The 23,973-nt window shown below is 34.9% G+C and overlaps 2 protein-coding genes across 2 annotated transcripts in view; both read left to right on the plus strand.

Annotated features, from left to right (window-relative positions):
• Positions 1–23,973, plus strand: part of LOC145323489 (uncharacterized) — a 61,359-nt gene that overhangs the window by 33,999 nt on the left and 3,387 nt on the right. The window contains 2 exon segments of the mRNA XM_080165889.1: positions 17,826–17,899; positions 20,167–21,117. Of these exon segments, the coding sequence (XP_080022015.1) occupies positions 20,192–21,117 (926 nt within the window). The 5' untranslated portion in view covers positions 17,826–17,899; positions 20,167–20,191.
• Positions 7,067–8,697, plus strand: LOC145321536 (uncharacterized). Its single transcript, XM_080162945.1, has 2 exons — positions 7,067–7,144; positions 7,710–8,697. Exon 2 carries the CDS (start codon positions 7,735–7,737, stop codon positions 8,278–8,280), a length of 546 nt encoding a protein of 181 aa, XP_080019071.1. The 5' UTR covers positions 7,067–7,144; positions 7,710–7,734; the 3' UTR covers positions 8,281–8,697.

Raw genomic sequence — 23,973 nt, forward strand, 5'->3', positions numbered from 1 at the left:
GTTCTCCTCCTCATTTTCTTCCATATTGTTTTCAACATCAGTGGTATCTTGTGTTGTTGTTGTAGGAACGTTGGTTTGTATTTGTGTGTTGCATTGCTTGTTTGTTGTTCCATCATCTTTGGCACTTTCAGCCTTGTTGTTTTCAGTGTTAGCATCTTCAGCTTTATCTTTGGCACTTTCAGCCTTGTTGTTTTCAGTGTTGGTATTTTCAGCTTGTGTTTCCTCTGATTTTATTTTTTCTACCAATACTGGTTTGACTGGGTGCAGTCTGTTTGCATGGACTTGTCCAAAGTATCTTCCATGTCTTACACAAATGACCTTGCCATCTTGGTATACTACCTTTGCTGGTCCTAGCCATTTGTCATCCTTCTCTCTTCGGTAATATACGTAGTCTCCATGAGAGTAGTTGTGTTGTGCTGTTCTCATCTTTGTCCTCAGTGCTTGTTTTAGCTTCTCACAGTTTTGTGACTTTATGAATGCTGCTCTGCATTCATGCATTGCTTTAAGTTGGTCCTCAAGAGCTTTGCTGTGTGACTTGATTTCAATCACATTTGGTGGTTCATCGATGATGTTGGGAATGCTTGGAATTCTTCCATAAACTAATTGAAATGGTGAGAATCCATACACTGTGGATAAGGAGTTTTTGGCTACACAAGCCCAGGCGAGGGCTGTCTCCAGATCCATTTCTGGGAAATCAATCAGTATCCTTAGCAGTATGCTGTCCACCAAATAGTGATTCCTCTCGCATAATCCATTGCTCCACGGGCTATAGGCAGCTGTAGTGTGGCAGATTATGTCCAATTTGCTCATGGCTTCCATCATGATTGATCCAGTGAATTCATTTCCTTGATCTGTGATGCTCTCACGTGGTTTTTGAAAATATCTTACCCAGTGAGTCATGAATGCTCTTACTACTTCTTCTGGAGTCTTTGATTTGAGAAAGGTAGCTACTGTGTATCTTGTGAAACAGTCAATCATGTAAAGGATTGGTTTTCCTTTCCATATCTTGAGATCCATAGCTACACATTGATTGAAATCATTTGCCATTGGAAAGGCTACAGATGGTCTGTCTGGAAGTCTTTTCTTGAGAATACAACCTTCATAGCCATCGATAATTTTGTCAATCATTTCATCAAAGTGATCATGCCATTTTTCAGCACCTTTTAGTAAGTCAACAAATTTAGATTTGCTGCCATGGCCAAATTGCTTATGGAGCTTCTCTAACATTTGATATTGTTGTCTTACAGTTGCTTGTTCTAGATCAATTAGCATTATGTGCTCCATTACCATTGAATCCTCCTTGTCATCTTGATCAAGTAGGTTAATGATGTAATGTCCGGCACTAGTAGTGTGTAGCTTGATGGGTTTTCCATTTGCTGTTGCTGTGTCATTGATTAGGTTAATAGCTATGCCTAATTTCTTCATGTGTTCTTTGGACATGAGCAAGGGGATGTCAGAATTAATCACATCAATAGCTAATTCATGAATTTCATTGGCAATTATTATGGGAATTTTGTAAACACCCAATGAGGTTAAGGATTGTTGGTTGCCAAAGGTAAAGGACGTTTTACTATTGTGTGGACCTGATAGTAAATGCTTGATGTGTTTGGGAATAGCTTGCATATATATGTTTAGCCATTTCATACCGGTTACACTGCTGCTACAGCAGGTATCTAGCGCAGCGGCATTTAATGCCTCTGCCTTGAATTTTGATATTTCACTCTTGTCTTGGGTAAAGAAAATGTGTTCTTGGGTCTTTTCGCTAATTTCCTTATCCGCTATTTCAGCCTTTTCTATTTCCCTCAGAATATGATCCGGAATGTCGTCTTCCGTTTCGGAAGTTTGCCCTTCTATGACAAAAGCTTGTCTAAACCTACTAGGGTTTTGGTTGTTTTGTCTATAATTAGAGTTATAGGGACATTGAGCTTGTAAATGTTTTATAGACATACAGTTTCTGCATTGTAAAATGTGCCCCCTTGCATCTTTAGGATTGGTGCCTTGACCATCCTCCTGTCTTTGGTTTTGAAAATTATTTGTTGCCCCATTTGTACGGTTGTTTTAGTAGCTATTTTGCTTGTATCCATTATTTGGTGCGCTCCTTGTACGGCTATTGTTTGGATAATCATTGGTCTTATTGTTTTGGAAACTTTTCTTTTTTGACCATGTTAAAAATGCTTCCTCATGCTGAGCTAGAAAAGCATCTGATAGCTTATCTGACTCATTTTCATTCTTAAGACCAAATACGTTTGTTAACATGTCAAACATTGTTGATTTGACATTGTTGTATAGGTTGTCGTCATCAGACAAGTCAACTACAGAGTTTAGTAACTCTATTTGTTGTACGGACAGATTGGCATTATTCATTAAGAATCCTGCTTTAATGTTGCTTGATAATGTTTTTAACCCTGCATTTTCTGCTTTGGAAACAAGATATTCAAAGTGTTTAGCATATTCTGCAAATTCTTGCCCTGCAGATCTTTTGTATTCTACTATTTCTCTTAGGCATTGAAATTTTAAGTGCTTGGAAGGTTTACCTATGTGTGAGTCTAAGAACTCAATAATCAGATTAAAGCTATTTTCATTTGCAGCTATTTCTGTAGGCCTATATTTTTGGAAAAGCTGCCCCTGAATGTTATCGCCGAATGTGGCGTGTTCATTCTTTATCCCTGCTAGTAGTAGTTCCCCCCTTTTTGCTTTTGGGATATCTGTAATTGTGTCCCATAAAATTACATTGTCTTTGTAATCAGAGTACAATGTATAATCCGACAGTTTTGGCGCTTCTGTCGTCACTTTTACTTCCGTCATATTTGAGATTTCGGATGAGGTTTTGTGAGTATTGGAAATATTTACTACTACGGGCGAGGTTTTGTGATTTTTGGAAAAATTTGTTTGATAACTTCTATTTTTATGCTCGTTTATTATGTTTTTGGCTTTTATGCTTTTCTTTGCCTTGAAATTATTACGTAAATTCGCGGTTTGAGAATTGTTGGTGTCTTTAGTCTGACAAGGGTATACCCTCCCCATTAATTTGGAAATTTGCCTCTTTTTGGAAATTAGAGTGTTTGGAATAATGCTACTTTTGGATATTTTTGTCCTTTGTGGACCGATTGTAGTAAAGAACACAAGTACAATAATTAACAATTAATTTTTATTTATCTATGACTATTATTGTTAATATCAGATAACTAACACCGGCTGCTCCGAGCCTAAATGATTTGATTTGGAAATTAATATGTATTTATTTGAACATATTACATAAATAACACCAGCCAACTACGGGCTTAATCACAATTGACAATTAATGTTGACAACACCAGCCTGCTACGGGCTTAATCAGACATTTTTTTTTTATTTCAGTATATCATTCCCTGCTTTGTAAAGCAATTGACACCGATCACTACGGATCTAATTTTGAATATAATATAGACAGAGTAAGGTTCAGTGGTTACCATAATTCCCCGTAGATCTTTTCTTTGAAAAACTAGCTACTGCTACTATTGTTAAATAAGGGAAAGTCCCTATATATTTGGAAATGCGTGATATGCGAATTATGGAGTAACTACGCAACCTATGTCTGTCATTTTATGAGCATTGTGATGTACTGAAACGTTATAAAACATAATTTAAAACCTCCATCCTTAATCTGTAAGAATGGTAAACATGATAATAATATTAAAACACAGAGCCAAGCTGCATCTTATTTTATTGGCATAGACAGGATAAAACATATATCAACATATATTAAATAAACAATAATATGATAAAGTAAGCTACAGACAACTGGAGATAGGAAGAGCAGAGAGCAAACCTGTAATATACACATATTCAAATAATAACAAAGACAATTTTTCATTAAAGCGATAGTTGCACAAAGTTTATTTAAAGAGTTAAGGTACTTAGAGTACCTAGTGAACAATGAAACACTCATTTTTTGAGGAAAATTTTAATCAATAATTTTATATTATGCATTACTACGTTATTTTTTTCTTTGTTATATTAACAAAAACTTTTTCCCTTCTATTTCTTCTTATTTATTTTTAAATTGATTAAATAAGAATTTAAAGTTATCTCTCTGTATAATTCTGTAATTATTGTTTGTTTTCTGTACATATGATTTTTATTTCTTGATTATTTTTACATTTCAGAGCAGAATATGAAATTTGATTATATCGAATAATAGAAATATTTGAAATAAATAACAGGTATTTGGACGCTCTAGTGATTAAAATAACTTTTACCTATCATTAACCTTAAACGGAAGAGGCTGCTGTCCATGGTGCTTTAATGTCAGGGACAACCAATGGGGGCCAAATCTCTACTGTTCTGTCCAATCACCCAGCAGTTTCAATCGACCAATTCTTTGAATGCACGACCTTTTTTTCTTGAAGTCTTAACTGTTTATGGTTATGAGTTGCATCTGTTTTGGGCCAAGGCATTCCCCCTAATATGCCTTTTAATGTTGCGCATTTCACATAGCAGCAGTAGGACTATTTTTAACGTCTTTAGTTATGACGCAGTGCTCAAACCCGCGACCGTGGCTCAACACGTAGCGCATTCGCTCGTCGTCGGGAAGGTGATAGATTCGAATCTCGGTCCGACACCGCGTCAAAACTAAAGACGTTAAAAATGGTTCCCACTGCAACTATGTCAAATGCCCGACGTAAATAGTTAGAATGGGGGGAATGCCTTGGCCCAAAACAGGCGCAACTCGTTACAATGCACAGTTAGGACTTCTCAGACAAAGGTCGTGCATCACAGAGAGTTGGTTGTCTGTAATGTACTGTACCACGGGTATGAGGTGAAGGACCAAGAGTCCGGCCTTGAGTTGACAAGTTGACTGTTCAGTCCAGGTGCAACTCACCCATACGACATTAGCATATGACGCAGTGCTCATATCAACTCCCCAATGACGGTTCCACGATAAACATGGGAGTGGAAAAACGTCGGACTGTACAAACGCATGAGTCCCAAACGTTGGGGTGGGACAAACGCAGGAGTGGGACAAACGTCGGAGTGGACAAACACAGGAGTACCAAATAAGCAAGAATTTTTTTTCAATTTTGAATTTTTTTCTCAATTTTGAATAATTTTACTTACATAGTTACAGACCTACAGACACGGCGTAAGTATGTAGTAGCTGTTACACTAAAATTAGAAATGATTATAATAAAATTCTAAGTGTGGAAATATTTACCTATTTTCAACCTACACAAGAATTACAGTAAATATTATTTATTCCAGGTGTAAGAACAATTAAGAATTCATCATGAACAAGTGTCATATCTGCTCCAAGGAATTCTCTACAAAGGGTAATTTAACAGTGCATATGAGGATTCATACAGGAGAGAGGCCAAATAAATGCAGTGCATGTGAAAAGGCATTCAAACAAATAGGGGCTTTAAGAAAACACATGAGAATTCATACGGGAGAGAAGCCATACTCTTGTGATACATGTGAAAAAACTTTCTCAAACCAAAGTTATTTAACTGTCCATAAAATGAGGCATACAGGAGAGAAGCCATACTCTTGTGATACATGTGAAAAAGCTTTCTATTCAAATGGTGATTTAACTCTTCATAAGAGAATCCATACAGGTGAGAGCCAATACAAATGTGATACATGTGAAAAGAGTTTCTTACTAAAAAGTAATTTAACTGTACATAAGAGGATCCATACAGGTGAGAAGCCATTCTCTTGTGATACATGTGAAAAGGCTTTCCCACGTCAAAGTGATTTAAATGTCCATAAGAGGACTCACACAGGAGAGATGCCATACTCTTGTGAATTATGCAAGAAATCTTTTAATGATAGTTCAAACTTGAGAAGACATTATAAATCAGCTGGACATATTAGGAAGTTTGAATCTACCAAGAATACAGTTCCATCTGTAGCTTCTACCAGTTTTGTTGATTGTGGTGAAGCTAATGTAAAATTAGAGATAAAAGAAGAAGAAACTCTTGATGAGGATCCTCTCTCTATAAAGATGGAGGCTGAGAGTGTAGAAGTAATTATAAAAGAGGAAGAAGGAATGGAGAGTGAAGAATTTGTTTTAGTAGATAAACATAAAAATGATTGTTTCTAAATTGCGAATGTGTTATAAACGTCATTTAGCTAGTGCTTTATTTTATACTAGCGGCTTCGCCCCTAGCTTCTAGGGGCCTTTTTCCTAAAGTTCAGGGGAGAATTTTAAAAATCAGTTTCTGTATTTTATAACATTTTATAACTTTTTATAAAACTTTAAAACTTTTAAACACTTTCAAAAAATTTTATATTTATTTATATTTTTTAAAACCTTCAAATTTTTTCTCTTTCTTAATGTTTTTTTAATTTTTAAAAATAAAGTTTAAAAGGAGAAAATAAATTTAAAAAGAAAAAAAAGTTTTGAAATATAAAACATATAAAAAAGTATAAAAAATGTAAATAAATATAAAAATGTATGAAAATATATAAAAACATAGAAAAAAATAAAAATAAAAAATTTGTGGGGGGTTGGGGGAAAGTAGCTTAAAACCACCACATGACCAATAGTTATATACCCTGAATAGTAGAATTCAATCGGTTCAGTGGTTACCGAGATCTTAAGCTTCAGACGGACAGACATCATTATACTTTGTATTATAGACGTATGTTTGTATTTAAGGTTTGATAGTAAGTGTATATAATATTGCTTCTCCAAAAAAAAATTTAAATAAATCATAATTATCTGAAAAAAGTTTTGTATATAAAAATGTGTAAATAGGTACCTTGTACCTTAATACTACTTTGTTTCCTTTATTGTTTTAACATGAATCTTTGTTGCCCTAACCCTGCCGTGCTACCTTGTACCAAATTTATCCAAACCTAAGTTTTAGGAATACTTATTGAAATAGATTGTATAACCTAATTATATTTTAACTAAAATGTGTAGATACTGTTTCTGTTTATACTTTTTTTCTGTTCTTTTGTTTTTGTTCTTTTTGTCTTCCTTCTTTAACTTTTGTTCCCCAATTTATTTTCTTATATTCAATTAATTAGATCTCATAACTAAAATTGTGTTTCTTGTAAAATTATTATTATAAATATTTTCAGATTGAACATAAAATGAAAAAGACGGAAAATTATAAAACTGAATTCTATAGAAACATAAAAAGATAAGAAAACATTGGTAAGTTTTAATTAAAAAAAGTAAATGTCTGTCTGTCGATATAAAAAGATTAGCCACTCACTGAAAAGTTCTCGTTTTAAGGCATCTTGATATAAGTCTAGGTATACTTTTTTACTTTTGTAGGAGTTTAGTACAAACCTTTTATGGGTTTAATTTAACAAGGATGGTTACCCCCTAAGTGCCAAGTTGAGCTCAATACTCCCCCCCCCCCTCTATATTGTGGGAAAGTTTATATGTGCATGTGTTTTACTTTTGGTTATGTTAAGTCATATTGGTATAGGCTCCGAATGTTAGGGCCCAAGGAGTGGTTAGGCATAAGGGGAAATAAATAACTCACCAACTTTTTAAGCATACTTTTTTTTAATAAGGGGGGGGGGGGAGTTTTCTTTTGCTTGCTAGGCATTTTGGTTGGGAAAGCAACAAAATAAGTTTTGTTATTGTTGATTAAAACCAATCCCCCCCCCCCTCACTTGAGCACTGCTACTAGTCAAAGATGAAATAATAAAGACAACGATTTATAATTTAGTTTCTTTCTCAGAAATTATGTTCAATATTTTTATTACAGGTGAAAGAACAATTTCCATTCCATCATGTTGTCTTGTGATATTTGTGAAAAGAAATTCTCCATCAAGGACGCTCTAACAAGGCATATGAGAGTCCATACAGGAGAAAAGCCTTTCAAATGTGATTTATGTGGTAAAGCATTTACGCAGAAATGTAATTTTATTACACACAAGAGGATCCACACAGGAGAGAAGCCATTCTCTTGTCAAACATGTCATAAGGCTTTCTTACAACAAAGTTCATTAACTGTACACAAGAGGATCCATACAGGAGAAAAGCCATACTCTTGTATATTGTGCCAGATTTCTTTTAACTCATGTTCACACCTATCAAGACATAAGTGTTCAGCTGAACATCTGAAGAAGTTAGAATCTACCAAGAATTCAGTTCCACTTTCTACTTCTACCAGTTTTGTTGATTGTGGTGAAGCTGAAACAAAACTAGAGATAAAAGAAGAAGAAACTCTTGATACGGATCCTCTCTCTATCAACATGGAGACTGAGAGTGTAGAAGAAATTATAAAAGAGGAAATAAAGGAGGAGGAAGGAATTGAGAGTGAAGAATTTGTTTAACTAAATAAAAATGTTTGATAAATGCATGAACCAAAATTGTGAATTTATCATAAATGTCTTTTAAAAAGTGCTTAATTATGTTTATTAATGTTTGTATTTAAGATTTAATAATATGTGTAAATAATATTACTTCTCCAAAAATAATTTTTTTTAAAAATCATAATTCTTTGAACAAACTGTGTAAATAGTTAGTATCTTATATATTTTGTTTGCTTTATTGATTAAACATAAACATGTGTCGTCCTAACCTTACAGGTTTACCTTGTACATACCAAAATCATCCTAACCTAAGTTTGAGGAATACTAATTAATAAAAAATTGTAATTTTTTTCTGTCCTTCTCTTGAATGCCAAAGCTTTTATAACTTCTTTAATTTTTGTTATCCAATATATTTCTCGTTTTTTTCTCATATTTAGAATTGTGTGAGAACAGACCAAATATATGTGTTTCTATCTAGGTATATGAGCAGGACTTCCATAGACCAAACATGTGCCAAGCGAGGATATACAGTTAGCAGAAGAACCTCATGATCATAGACCAAAGTTCCATTCTTCTGATAACTGTGCTCATAGACCAAATATAACTATTTGTAAAAATATATCTATGCTTATATTTTATCTTTGATATTATTTCATGTGCCATTAATTCCAGAGTGTTTAGACATCTCTGGGGTTTTAATTTATGTCTGCAATTAATCTTATTCTGTGCATTTTAGAGAGGCTATAATGACCAGGTCCTACTAGATGATAAGTTGCATTGTGTGTGTGTTCACGGTGAGTCACACCCGGTTTATAGGAACTTCTCAATGGTACCAGAGTTCTTGTGCAATTGAAAAGATCTACGACTCAATGTAACTAAAATCTAGCTAGGTCTTGTTACTCTCTGTAAAGGTACACAATAAAAGAAACTGTGTCATAACAACTGACGTTAACAAAAGACCAAAGCTGGTGTGAGAGACAAAAAAAAAACCCCGAGGCGAGGAGGCCAATCGGAGAGAGGAGCCGAATGTTTTAGATGACCTTGCTGCAGGCGGGGCAGTAGGAGGCGGGGACGGCAGACAAGTCCCAAATAATAGACCAAATCATGTAGATGGACCTAATGACGAGGGTAATAGCGATGCGACTAATAAAAGACCAAATCATGTAAGTACATCTAATGGTAATGGTAACGGTGTTCACGATAAAAGACCAAATAATGGTATGCTTGGAAGAGATCTTGGAGATCTTGGTAGATCCAGTGGCGTGCTCAATGGAGCTAATTCAGATGCGAATAAAAGTGTAAACGATAGCGGGTCAGGCGGACCATTCAACGATTTTTTTAATAAAAGACCAAATTATGGTAACAGAGGCGGACAAGAAAATGTTTTACTTTATTACAGGGATGATAATATCAATAATAGCAACAACAACAACAATTTTCCCAACGATAGCGATAATAATAGACCAAATATGGATAGATTCCCCAACGAACGCGATAATAATAGACCAAATATGGATAGATTCCCCAACGAACGCGATAATAATAGACCAAATATGGATAGATTCCCCAACGAACGCGATAATAATAGACCAAATATGGATAGATTCCCCAACAACAGGGATGACAACTTCAGAAATAGCGGACAATATTATAATGGATCGAATAATGGACCGTACAACAACGATTATTACAACCTCCCTAACAACAGGGATGGCAACTTTACAAGTAGCGCATATCAAAGACCAAATAATGGATATTTTGGAGGCATGAACAGCAGGGATGACAACAATATAAATAGCGAATATAATAGACCAAAGAATGGTGATTTCTATGGCGGGGCTAGGCCAAGAACAAACAACGATACCGACAGACAAAGACAAAGGCTAAGTATCTTTGAGGATATTCCCAGACAGAGACAATATATATTTGAAGATGATCCGAGACAAGGGCGCAGATATTTTGATGACAGACAGCAAGATTATTATAGAGGGGAAGGAAGAAATACAGTATCGATCCCTCTTATTCATGAATTCCGTGAATTCTCTACTTGGGAAGCCTGCGTTTTAGCTTGGCAGCAAACTACTGATTTGCCGCGCTACAAGCAAGGTTATGTATTAGCCAATGACCTTCCTAGACATTCAGATAAATATGGTAATTCGCTAAAGGAAGATTTATTTAAAGCCTGTCCCCCACATACACTTATAAACAACGAAAATGGAGTGGAACTAGTTTTGAAATTCCTAAGAACTCGTTTTTATGTTGACGAAGAAAAAGAAATATTTGAAGTAAAACGTCAAATGTCACAAATAAAAAGAAAGAGTGGACAAAATATCCACCAATTCATCATCGAGTTCGACAACCTGCATGAAAAATCAAAACAACTGGGCATAGAAATACAAAATGATCGTCTACTAGCTTTAACTCTATTTGAATGCGCAAATCTTGATACCACAGAAGAAACAGTAATAAGGGGAATAGTTCAATTTTTGACAAAAGATGGGAAACGATACGAAACCGTTAAAAGCAAATTACGCGATGTATGCAGCAGATTAAATGAAAAACAAAATAAAAGTGAAGATACCTTCCTTACACAATTTTCGAACGCGGAAGACGACAATCAGAATAGCGTTGATCAAGTTTACTTATCTAAAGGATGGTTGCCACCTAAACAATATCAAGGGGGCCAAAATCGCAATTATAGACAAAACACACAAAACAGATCAAATTATGGACAAAAGAATAACAGCAATGGTGGATCAAACACAATGATTAAACCAAGGACGAAAAATCCCATAGGTGCAGATGGCAAGATTACAAAATGCCATATTTGTGGTTCTACCATGCACTATGTTAAACAGTGTCCTGATGCCTATGAGAATATAAAGAAGGTAGGTAAAGTGAAAAGATATAAAAGTGTGATAGTTGTCACTGAAGCAGGTGTAGAAAAAGAAATTCTGAAAGAATGCTCAGATTCAGAACCAGAAAATGCAGAAACTGAAAATGTACACTGTACAGTACTGTGCTCGGATAACAAAGAAGAAATGAGCAACTTCACAGCTGAAGCTCTAAATATGGCTGCACTTGACACGTGTTGTACGTCAAGTGTGGCTGGGCAAAAATGGCTAAGAATTTATCTGAATTCATTACCCAAAGACATGAAATCCAAAGTGCAAGGACCTACACAAAGTAACAAACAATTTATCTTTGGAAATCAGGGTAAACTAAAATCTGTAGCTAAATACACCATACCAACAAGAATTGGAGGATGTGACAATGAAATCACCTTGGACATCATAAAATCAGACATCCCATTACTACTTTCAAAAGGAGAGATGAAAAGACTTGGAATATCGCTTAATATGAAAGATGACAGCGGTACAATCAATGGAAAGCCTCTTGTTCTAACTACTACCTCAGCAGGACATTACGTAGTAGATTTATTACAAGAAAACGAAATGCTGGAAGCAGTCAACATTGCTGAACTTGAAATAGACAAGGAAAAAGAACAAGTCAAGGCTTTGTCCAAGCTGCACAAGCAGTTTGGACATAGACCCAAGAAAGTCTTTGTTACAATTTTAAAAGAAGCTGGAAAATGGAATGAAAAGTTTTCTCCACTGATAGATAATATCATGGAGAAGTGTGAAGGCTGTCTTCTTAGGCGCAGGACCCCAGACAGGCCAGCTGTAGCACCCCCAATGTCAAATGATTTTGGACAGATTCTTACCTTAGACCTGAAGGTCTGGGATATGAACAAAGGTATCTACATTATGTACATGATTGATCAATTTACAAGATTTCAAGTAGCCTCAGTAATAAGAAGCAAAGAACCGAAAGAAATAGTAAAAACGCTTTTGTTGAAATGGCTACCTATCTTTGGTAGAGTAGAAAAAATACTTTCAGACAATGGCACTGAATTCTGTAATGAAGAGATGAGAGAAGTAGCAAGTGCTTTGAACATTCAACTTCTGACCACGGGTGCCAATAGCCCGTGGCAGAATCCAATCAATGAAAGAAATCATGGAATCACAGACTCTATTGTAAAAGCTACTCTGAGAGACTATCCAAACATGAGTTTAGAGGTAGCATTGGCATGGTCAATTACAGCAGTCAACTCCATGTCAAATGTTAGAGGATTTTCTCCTTATCAGCTTGTTTTTGGTAGACAGATAAAACTTCCTAATATTCTAGATGATCCCCCACCTGCCTGGGAAGAGCCAACAAAGAGCAAATCTCTACTAGAAACCCTAGATGCTTTACACAAAGCAAGAACAGAATACACAAAGGCAGAAAGATGCGAAAGGATAAGAAAAGCCTTAAAAGCAAAGATCAGAATTGCTGACACTATATATGAGAATGGAGATATTGTGTATTTCAAGAAGGAGGGAGAAGATACATGGAAAGGTCCTGCTAAGGTTGTCTTTCAAGACAGCAAAGTTATTTTTATCAGGGTAGGTAATATATACTACAGAGTTAGCGCTAACAGGTTGATAAAAGCAGGAGACGAATTAGCAAAAGAAATATTAAAGAAAGAAGTGGTCAGAGATACCAACAACAAAGAATCTCTGAACGATGATGACAAGGAAACAGAAAAAGAAGAGCAAGTAAATGACAAGGAACATTTCACAAGAAGCAAGCAAAGAGAGATTGACCAGATGCTAAATGAGCAAGAACAGACAAGAAGTAGAATATCCAACAAAGGCCCAAGAACGAACAACGACATATTGGAGAAAGTTGTGGAAACAAACAATGATCAGCAAGAACCACCATCAACAACAATTCCATATACAACCACCATGACAGAATTCCAAGAAAATGAGGAAGCTATTGAAGAACCAATTGAAATACAAGAAACAACAAAGGAACCGGGTGAAATACAAGAATCAACTGAAGCAAATGAACCAATTGAAGAGAGCAATGAAGACAAAAGCACTGAACAACAAGAACAAAACAACACAAAAATTCCACTGCGTAACTCAAAAGGTAGAAAAAGAAGAAAAGTAAGTCAAAAACCAACACCATGTTTTAATGAAGATGGCACTCTTCAAAATGCAATGAATGTGCTGAAGAGAAATGATAGAATTGAAATTCTGGAGAAAGGCAAATGGGAAAAAGGAAAAATTCTCAGTCATGGAGGTAAGCTTGGAGGAAGAAATGCGGGATGGTTTAATATAGAATTGGACAACGGTGAAGTATTTCATGACGAAGTCTCTAAAAGAAACATCAGGTATGAAACCGAGGCTGAACAAGTAAATGAAGACGATGAGATCTTAACAGTGATCAAGCTAGACAATGGCAAAAGTATAAAAATCAATGATATAGACAAGCAAAAGATCAGAATGGAGGCTGAAGAAGAAACTGCAGTCCTAATGATATGTGAAGAGATTTTAGCAGTCATGGTACCGAAAGAGAAAAGGAACTCACCTGAATGCTTACAAGCAAAGCTTGACGAACTGAACAAGCTAATTGCTTTTGATACGTACAAAGTAGTAGAAGACAAAGGTCAGGATAAAATAACAACTACCTGGGTGCTGACTGAAAAAGGAACCGAAGTAAGAGCAAGACTCACTGCTCGAGGTTTTCAAGAAGACACAGATTTTCCTACAGATAGTCCAACTGTGCAGAAAGCCTCAATAAGACTACTAGCAGCCTTTGCAGCTGCAAATAACTGGACAATTCACACAACAGATATCTCATCTGCATTCTTACAAGGCAGCCAGATGGATCGAGATGTCTTTGTTGAACCACCAAAAGAAGCTAACCAAAAGGGGAAGCTGTGGAAATTGATCAAATGTTTATATGGTCTGAAGGATGCTAGTCGTAAATGGTACATGAGAATACTTGCCAAGCTGAAAGAACTAGGATTCAAGAAATCCCCTCTTGATAAAGGTTTGTTTTACCTGATCAAAGATGATGTTCTGATTGGTATAGTAGGTGTACATGTCGATGATTTCTTTTATGCAGGCACCAAGGAATTCATAGAGAAGATTATGGTGGAAGTAATGAGCATTTTCAAGGTTGGAAAATCAGAATCAACAGAATTCATGTATACTGGTTTCCATTTCAAGCAGGACAGCACAGGGATAACCATAAATCAAGACAAATACATTGATGCAGCAAAGATCCCTGATGTAGATGCAAAGAATGTCAAAGATAAAGAGAGAGACATGAATCAAGAAGAACTAACTATGCTGAGACAGATCACTGGTGTTCTGAATTGGACTGTGCGAGCTACACGTCCTGATTTGGCTTTTGACTGTGTAGATCTTTCAACAAATTTCAAAGGTGGTCCACTAAGTGAACTAGTCAAAGCACAAAAATGTGCTGTGCGTATGAAGAAAGACAAAGTGTCTGTGAGAATTTCAGATTTGGGTGATCTGAACAATTGTCAGATTTGGATGTTCTCAGATGCAGCTTTCCGAAACTTGAACAAAAACACAGACAGCTGTGGCGGATTTGTGATTTTCTTGGTAAATATCAAGAATGGAAAATCAGCTGTGATTGAATGGAAGGCTAACAAGCTGAAAAGAAAAGTCCACAGTACACTCGGTGCTGAAGCGCAAGTACTCTAACTTGGAATAGATGCAGCACTAGGAGTGAAGACACAAATCAGAGAAATGACAAATGGAAAGGTAGATCTAAAAGTTAGAGCTATCACAGACAATGAATCAACTAGAGCTGCCATTTACTCTGAATCTGAAGTCCAAGAACGCATGCTGAGAGCAGACATTGCAATCCTGAAGGACATGATTGAAGACGGAAGAATCCTGGAAGTTCGATGGGTAGCTGGCAAGGATATGTTGGCCGACGTGTTAACTAAACGTGGAGTTAACAAGGCTGCTTTGATTGATGTCATTCAGAATGGAAGAATGCCACAAAGACTCTTAGATTTAATTTTAAATTAAAGTCAAGAGCACAAAAATCATGTAAATATGTACAAAAACAAACAATTTCTCAAAAATCAGATGTTTACAGTTTTTGGCCCGAACTTTAGAAAAAGATGGCAACATGTCTCAGTTTTTCATAAGCGATCCCGGAAGAAATCTGAAGTTAGAAACTTAAAATTGGCGATCCCGGCAAAGATATACTACACGGCATCCTGCGCAAATTCTCGTCAAAACCGCCAAACCAAACCGAATTTTCCAGAACAGAAATTTTCGGAGCCCACATTTTATTTTTCCCGATACAAACAACAGTGATAACTCTTTTAAAAGAAAATAAATTTTTTTTGCCGGCTACAGTAAAAGAACAAAGTATGGATCTCCATTTAATTTTTATTTTACCGAAATTTTTTATCACACCTGACCAATACAATGAAGTTTTTATGTGAAAACCTGGCTATGTTTTTTTTTATTTTTAAATGAAGTCCTTTTCTCGCATTAGTAAAAGACCAAACTATGGATTTTTTTTTTCAACATCTTGGCAATTTAACAGATTGTATCCCGTCATTCAACAGCGGCACAGTGAAAAATTATCTTGTTTCTCTTCTCAATTTTTCAAAGTTTTCTAACCATAACATGCAAAAGAACAAAGTATGGCTATTTATTGATTGTTTATTCTCATTTTCAGACAAGTTTTTTGAAACGAGAAATGCCTAACAACGTGCAAGACATCATTTTTGGATGGTTTTCCATGCCCGAGCGCCTTTGGGATCCGAACATCACTTGTATTCGCTGGATTTCCCTGAAGGATTATGACATAAGAGAATGTACCGACATAATTCTGGAGGCAGTTAGGGATCAAACAATTGCTAAAAATATAGCAATCTGCTGTTTCCAACGCTGGGCTGGAACCATGGAGAAAGGAAAGATCAGAAAATACTTCGATGAAATTGTTGCAGAAGTTCAAAGACAAGAAAAGAACAAAGTATGTTTCTCCACAGCTCTTTTTCTGCCGAACAGTTCCCCAATCTGGCCACAGGTAGCCCAATTTAACGATGAAACCAGATGGTACAACGAGCTGCTCAAGATGCCGCCGATGAGCCTACACAAGATGGGGACAACAACAATTTCCGAGTATGATAAGACACTGAGAGTCCGAGGCATGTGTTTTAGTGAATTTCAAAGTGGCCTTGGATTCGGCACTCATCCCAGCTACGAAGGCTGCCAGAAGATAAAAAGCTACATGCTGGTGGCTTTTGATAATACCTTTGCTCCTCGTGCATACACAGGGAAGTCTAGATTTGTCAGAGTTAAAATCCCTCCCCCACTCATTGAGACTGAAGGCTATAGATTTAATGCTTTCCATCGTCAAGAACTGGAGCTGAGAGGCCTGGCAGGAAGACCAGCTGCCTCAGAAGGGGCAAGAAGCCATAACTTGACCTGGAGTCACAGAAGACCTGAAGGTTGGCAACGCTGGGACATGTACCTCAGGTTCCCCATGAACACCAAGGAGGAGCGTGAGCATGCTCATGGAGAATGGCTGCAGGAGATAAACAGAACTGATCCCAAGCCAGTCTGGGGCAGAGTGGATGAACAGGTTGAAGAGGAGGTAATTTTTGTCGAAGAGGTCATTGTTGCTGCTGTGCCTGGTGCTCAAGAGAGAGAGGTGGACTTGATCACGTTTTCAGATGAAGAAGCTGCTCAGCAAGAGCCCGAGCATCAAGCTAATGATGATGATCTACAGGATCTGGCTGAAGATTTCAACAGAGCAGATGTAAGAGAAGACCTAACTGTTGAAATTGAAAACACAAACTGTAATGAAATCGAGCTTGAACTTTCTGACTACGAGGATGATGATTCTTTTGGCATCGACAGATATAACCAGATAAACGAACAGCTGGTTACAGAGTACAGAAAAGAACTAGCCAACAAGAACGTGCTTATCAGCCAACAGAAAACAGCGGCAAGGCAATGGAAAGGATTGGCAAATAAAAGTGAAGAAGAAAAACAAGTGTTGAGCAAAGACAAAGATTATTACATGAGAAGAGTCCAAGTGCTAGAGAAACAATTAGAACGTGTCACCCTGCAGTACAACTACCTCAAAGGATTGTACGAACAAGGCAGCCGTAAAAGAAGTGTCAAAGTCAATGACAGGAGGTTTGCCAGAAAGAGAGATTTCTCTGTTAACAGGAAGTAAAAGACCAAAGATTGTTTCTACGCTATACGGGTGATAAAAGATCAAACAATAAAACTGTTTAATATTAATGTGAGAACAGACCAAATATATGTGTTTCTATCTAGGTATATGAGCAGGACTTCCATAGACCAAACATGTGCCAAGCGAGGATATACAGTTAGCAGAAGAACCTCATGATCATAGACCAAAGTTCCATTCTTCTGATAACTGTGCTCATAGACCAAATATAACTATTTGTAAAAATATATCTATGCTTATATTTTATCTTTGATATTATTTCATGTGCCATTAATTCCAGAGTGTTTAGACATCTCTGGGGATTTAATTTATGTCTGCAATTAATCTTATTCTGTGCATTTTAGAGAGGCTATAATGACCAGGTCCTACTAGATGATAAGTTGCATTGTGTGTGTGTTCACGGTGAGTCACACCCGGTTTATAGGAACTTCTCAAATTGTGTTACATGTAAAATTATTATTATATTTAATTTCAGACTGAATATAAAATGAATTGAGACTCTGAGGTTATGTAAAGAAAGAAAACACGAGAATTTGAGTAAAGCAAAGTAAATTAAGTTAGTTTTCTATATTACAAATATTATTTAGTAGAATCTTTAAAGTATTAATATTAAAGATGTATGTAGATATCTATCTGTCTGTCATAAAAGTTTTCTGTGATAAAATTATCATTTAAACAGTTTAGGTTTGTGATGGTTTTTTATATAGTATGTATTTTAAATAAAAACTGAAGATGTACAATGAATAAAACATCAAAAGTAGAGCATTTAATATCACTATATTCATGTACATGTAAGTGGATAGAAGGGAAAGTGGGATAAGGATTATATGTGAGAGGAGAGTTTTCATAGAGTACATCTGGAATACTTTTACCTAGATAGTGATGACCACACCCTACATATAGAGTAGGTATTCAAATTAAGGTATGGATGTAAGGAGATGAGTTCTAAAAGAGTACTTTTACCTACATAGTGACAGACGTACGGACACACCTTGATCACAGAGTAACTGTAATAATAAAATCAGTATTTGAAATGATTATACAGTATGACACAAGAAAAAGTATCTTTTAGGGTTTACAGCCCTTATTTTTCAATGTCTCATCAAAAATAGCATATATCCGTGTTCTCTGTACATTTCCACACAAGCATATATAAAAAATTAATTTTACTTCCATTAACACCGGAGATTTTTAGAGCTAAAGTTTTGAAAACATCAACATCAAATATTTATTTCAGTCAACATATTAAAATACAGTGATAATGACAGATTAAGAATATTTACATATAGCATAAGTTTAACGCAAACATAGAGTGCAAGCTAAAATTATATAGTCAACAATTTTTAATTAGTAACCCTAGGAACATGTGGTGAAAGGATCAAGCCCTATACAAAAAACTTGATATAAAATATACAGATGTACTGAAGTAAACAGAATTGAAGAAAATAAGAATTTAGTATTTTTTTTATTAAACTCAGGAGCAAAAGAATAAGGTTTAAGTTTAAATGTTAAAATTTTTAAAGATTACAACAAAACATAAAAAAGAAGTTGACGGTGATGTAGTACGTTTAAGACCTAGCAAATTTTGCTTTCTAATTAAAACAATTTTGATCAGAATAATAAAATGACAAGAAATAAGTTAAGGTAATATTCTAACCAATAAGTTCAAATTGCATTTAAATGGCAAATATGACAAAGAAGTCTGTTGCAGTTTGTTTCAATATTTTCAATCAATGTTTTTTTCAAGTGTTTTTTTTAAATAAATCATAATTTGGCTTATTTTTTAGATCTTTTAAAATTTCTTCATATTTATTCCATGTTTTTGGTAAAGAAATAAAAGGCAATCTAGAAATTAGTGCAAGTCTGGAAAATGGTATAGCAAAGTCAGCTTGAGCTCTCAAAGCATAAGGAATCTTTCTATCTTGATTCAAAGCAGGGTTGGCATAAAAAACCCAAGTAGGGTTTTATTGGGTTTTTTTAACTCAAAAAAACCCAAAAAAACGGGTTTTATTTCAAATGTATCTTTTGTGGATAATGTTAACTCTATTTTGACTCGTAAGGAGTAGTATTTTCAAACAAATAATAGAAATTATAAAAACATTTTATTTTTATAACTATTGTATAACTGCATTTAAACTGCTTATTTTTATATATAAGTAACGGAATGTCTGTCTATATGTACCAAAATAAATCCCTAACCACAGAACCTATATGGTTCTCAATTACAATTAGCTTCTCACGGGTCCGTTGAAGATTTTTAACTACTTTGGGAGATTTGTGGTGCCCTCCCCCAAAATTGGAATAAACCTTCCCTGGACCTATGGAAAGCTACCTTGTACAGGAGAACCATACCGATTCACGGTTAGCGAGATCCTATGGTACAGACAAAAATCCTGTTACTTTATAAAAATGATTTAACCCTATATCTTAAAATTCCTAGGTAATAATCTTTAGAAAACAATAAAACCCAAAAAAACCCGGGTTTTATTAATTAAACCCAATGGGTTGGGTTTTTTAAAAAAAACCGGGTTTTTACCAACCCTGATTCAAAGTCCAATAATTGCTTATTTTAAATGATTTAGGCTGCAAATCCTGTATATAGAGATACTTAAAATTTAATTTAAAATAATGTGCAGAGAACACAGATAATAGTTATATGCTATTTTTGATGATACATTGAGTAATAAGGGCTGCAAACCCTAAAAAATACTTTTTCGTAGGTCATACTGCTGTAAAATTATACGGGCTTAGAATTATTATTTTCATTTCTACACAAGTACCTATTCCTATTGCATTAAATATTATTTATTCCAGGTGCAAGAACAATTAATAATTCATCATGAACAAGTGTCATATCTGCTCCAAGGAATTCTCTAGAAAGAGTGATTTGACAAGGCATATGAGAATTCATACAGGAGAGAAGCCATTCAAATGTGATTTTTGTGATAAGGCATTTTCAGACAGTAGTGTCTTAACAAGACACAAAAGGATCCATACAGGCGAGAAGCCATACTCGTGTGATTCATGTGAAAAGGCTTTCTCACAAGAAGTTCATTAGAGGATTCATACAGGGGAGAAACCATACTCTTGTGATACATGTAAAAAGTCATTCTCACAAGAAGTTCTTTTGGCTGTCCATAAGAGGATTCATACAGGGGAGAAGCCATACTCTTGTGATACATGTAAAAAGGCTTTCTCACAACAAAGTGCGTTAACTGTACATAAAAGAGCCCATACAGGAGAGAAGCCATACTCTTGTGATACATGTGATAAGGCTTTCTCACAACAAGTTTATCTAATTGAACATAAAAGGATCCATACACGTCAGAAGCCATTCAAATGTGATACATGTGAAAAGTCTTTCTCACAACAAAGTTCATTAGCTGATCATAAGAGAATCCATACCGGAGAGAAGCCATACTCTTGTGTATTATGCCAGAAATCTTATTACTCTAGTTCAAACCTGGCAACACATAATAAATCAGCGGGACATCTCAAGAAATTAGAATCAACTAAGAATACAGTTCTACATTCTGCTTCTACCAGTTTTGTTGATTGTGGCGAAGCTGATGTAAAAATAGAGGTTAAAGAAGTAGAAAATCGTGATGAGGATCCTCTCTCTATAAAGATGGAAGATTTGGAAGAAACTATAAAACAGGAAATAGATGAAGAAGAAATTCAGGATAAAGATTCTCTTTCTTGTGAACATAATTCTGATGAGGTTAGAGTAGACACAATTGATATCATTGAGCATAAGATTGCAATGTAATTAACAATAGGTTTTCTTATATGAAATACCTGATTATGTAAATATTGTAATATTTTCAATGTTAATATTAATTACTTTTTTTTATAAAATTAAATCTGTATATACTGTATTTTTTCTGCTTTTACTGTTATCTTAACCCTTACAGCTCGGGCCCCAATTCCCACCTTAATAGATCGGGGGGGGGGGGGGGCCCCTCTATCTCGGCTCCTGTTACAGATAAAGACGTAAAATTTTTTTCTGGTGGTTCATGTGTATTTTTAGAGAAAATTACTTTTTCTAGTCATAGCAGCCAGGCCGCTCCTTAGCAGCTTTTTAGCGGCCAGCCGCTAAATTTTAAAACAGCTGTAGAGCGGCCAATTTTGCAGCTAGGATGACCAAATTTTAGGACGAACTTTTATTTTTCATAACAAAAAAATTACTTTTTCTGATCATCGCCAAAAAACGGCAAATAACAGAAACCGCCATTTTCGGCGGTTACGGCGGTAAAACGGCGGTTGGCGGCGCCGATTAATATTTTTATCTGTTTGATGTTGCTCAAGGATTTACCAAAAAAATTTATAGGACTCTAGCTGTAATAGAAGCCACGATATTCATGATATATGTCTGTAGTAAAAGCCGGACAAAAATCGGTCTTAAAGCCGGTCAGGGAGCGGTCAAACGGTCATAACACATTTTTTCTCAGAAGGTCATTGATATCTAAGTATTCACCAAAAAAAATTTTAGGTTTCTCCTTATACACAAAAGTCATAATGTAGAAATTAAGATTTTTTAGAATTTTTTTCTAATTTTGGTGCTACCCAACCGACTTTGACCCGACACCACGACCGACACAGACCAGATATCCTAATAAAATCAACTCTTGCCGACGTATAATTACTAAACTTAAAAAGTCATGAAGTCACAGCACTCCATCTTACCTACAAAAAAACTAGAGGGTGGGGCTCTTGGAGCCCCCCCCCCCCCCCGATCTGTAAGGGTTAAGATAATTTTTTAAAACTTATATTCTCCTATTTTGTAAATCAAAACTAATTATTTTGTTACAAATTGTTCTGATTTTTTTTCAGACAAAACAAAATAATGAAATGAGATGAAAAAAGGATGATTCTTTCAGCCATCATTGAAATGAATAGCGAAAAAAAGGTAAATATGTATTTTTATCTTTTCTTGCTGAATCAGATAATTTGAAATCATTTGAGATGTTATTTCTTTTACATTTTAGCGCAAAAAATGTTTGGATTTTCAAATAATTTGTTTATTGTTACTCAAAGTAGGAAAGTTTCAAAAGTAGTTTCTATAATTACAATGATAAACTTTATAGAAACAGTGCCAGAACAATCAAATATTTCCATTTACCACTGATTTTTTACAAAAAATATATCAGCAGCATTTTATATTCTGCCAAAATGTGAAGGTATTTATTTTCTAGAGGTTGACTATCAACTCTTGTTGATGAATCTTACCAGAAAAAATGTTGCAAGCATTCAAAACAGCAACCATACAATTTCTAGATGTAAGGTAGGTATGTTTTTTGGTCAAAACAAAAAAATAGTCATCTTGTATTTGAATATGCAGACACTATAATTCCGCAACCTTGCTTTTTCAATTTTTCATCAGGTACCTCTGAATACACAGCAGCTGCAGCCTTTGCCAGCTTATTATTTTCAGGCAACTAAAGCTTGATAAGCAGACCAAGGCTTTACAGCTTCAGGTTTAGCATTTGGCCTAGTTTTAATCAAGGGTATTATTATATAAATTATTTTTGTAAACACATTTGAGAGGTGTGAAACAGTTTAAAGGGATAGTTCTACAAAGTGTATTTAAAGAGTTAAGGTACTTAGAGTAGTGAACTTTTATATGTCTTAGTAGAATATATTAGGCATTGGATAGATATGATTATATGTTAAAGAATTTTTAACATTGACCAGACCAAACTTTTTTTATTTGACAATATCTAAAAAAGTTAAAGTGATTTGCCACATAAATTACATGAGAATGGTCTATTTTTTTCCAAATATGTATAGCCAAAACACCAATATCAGAGAATCTGTTTCCACATATTTCACAAGAGTTATAAAAAAATTGAACAGGGGTTCCCCTTGGGACAAGTTACTTAAAAAACATAGAAAATAACGTCCGGTTCAATATAGGACAGGTTTTCTATAGATTCTTTTTAAAAAAATAAAGAAAACCGTCCGGTTTACTTACAATATACACATTATCTCACGCGGAAATAACAACTAACCATACAACATATATATATAAAGACCATTCTCATGTAATTTATGTTGCAAATCACTAACTTTTTTAGATATTGTCAAATAAAAAAAAGTTCGGTCAGGTCAATGTTTACATTCTTCACAATCATATCTCTCCAATGCCTAATATATTCTACCAAGACATATAAAAAGATCACTACTCTAAGTACTATACTAAATATTTTATTGGTGTTTCTTTGTTGTTATATGTATTTTGTTGTATAAAAAGTTTGAAGTTCTATTAAGTAGTAAATCATATCTAAAGTTGTATTTATGACAAAAAAGTTTTTGACATATATAACAAGCAAAGAAGTTGAAAATAAAAATGAAAAACTCATTTTTTAAGGAAAGTCCCTGGTAAAATTTTTTAATTTTAATCAATTACTTTATATTATGCACTACTACGTTATTTAAAATAGAAAAAACTTACAGTTCACAATTTTTTTTTAAATGCACTTCGTGAAACTATCCCTTTTGTGAAAAAACTTTTGATGATTGTATCCATTAAATTATTATAAAAAAGCAGATCCATACAGGTGTGTAGCTATTCAAATGTTATTTATGTCACATTTTCTGAAAATATTAAGCTAATCTTTA

The sequence above is a fragment of the Acartia tonsa genome, chromosome 6, assembly GCF_053477335.1.
Source record: "Acartia tonsa isolate MP-2025a chromosome 6, ASM5347733v1, whole genome shotgun sequence".
Lineage (NCBI taxonomy): Eukaryota > Metazoa > Arthropoda > Copepoda > Calanoida > Acartiidae > Acartia > Acartia tonsa.

What these genes read in the sequence shown, in the direction of transcription:
- LOC145321536 (XM_080162945.1), top strand. Translation starts at nt 7,735, where the DNA reads ATGTTGTCTTGTGATATTTGTGAAAAGAAATTCTCCATCAAGGACGCT.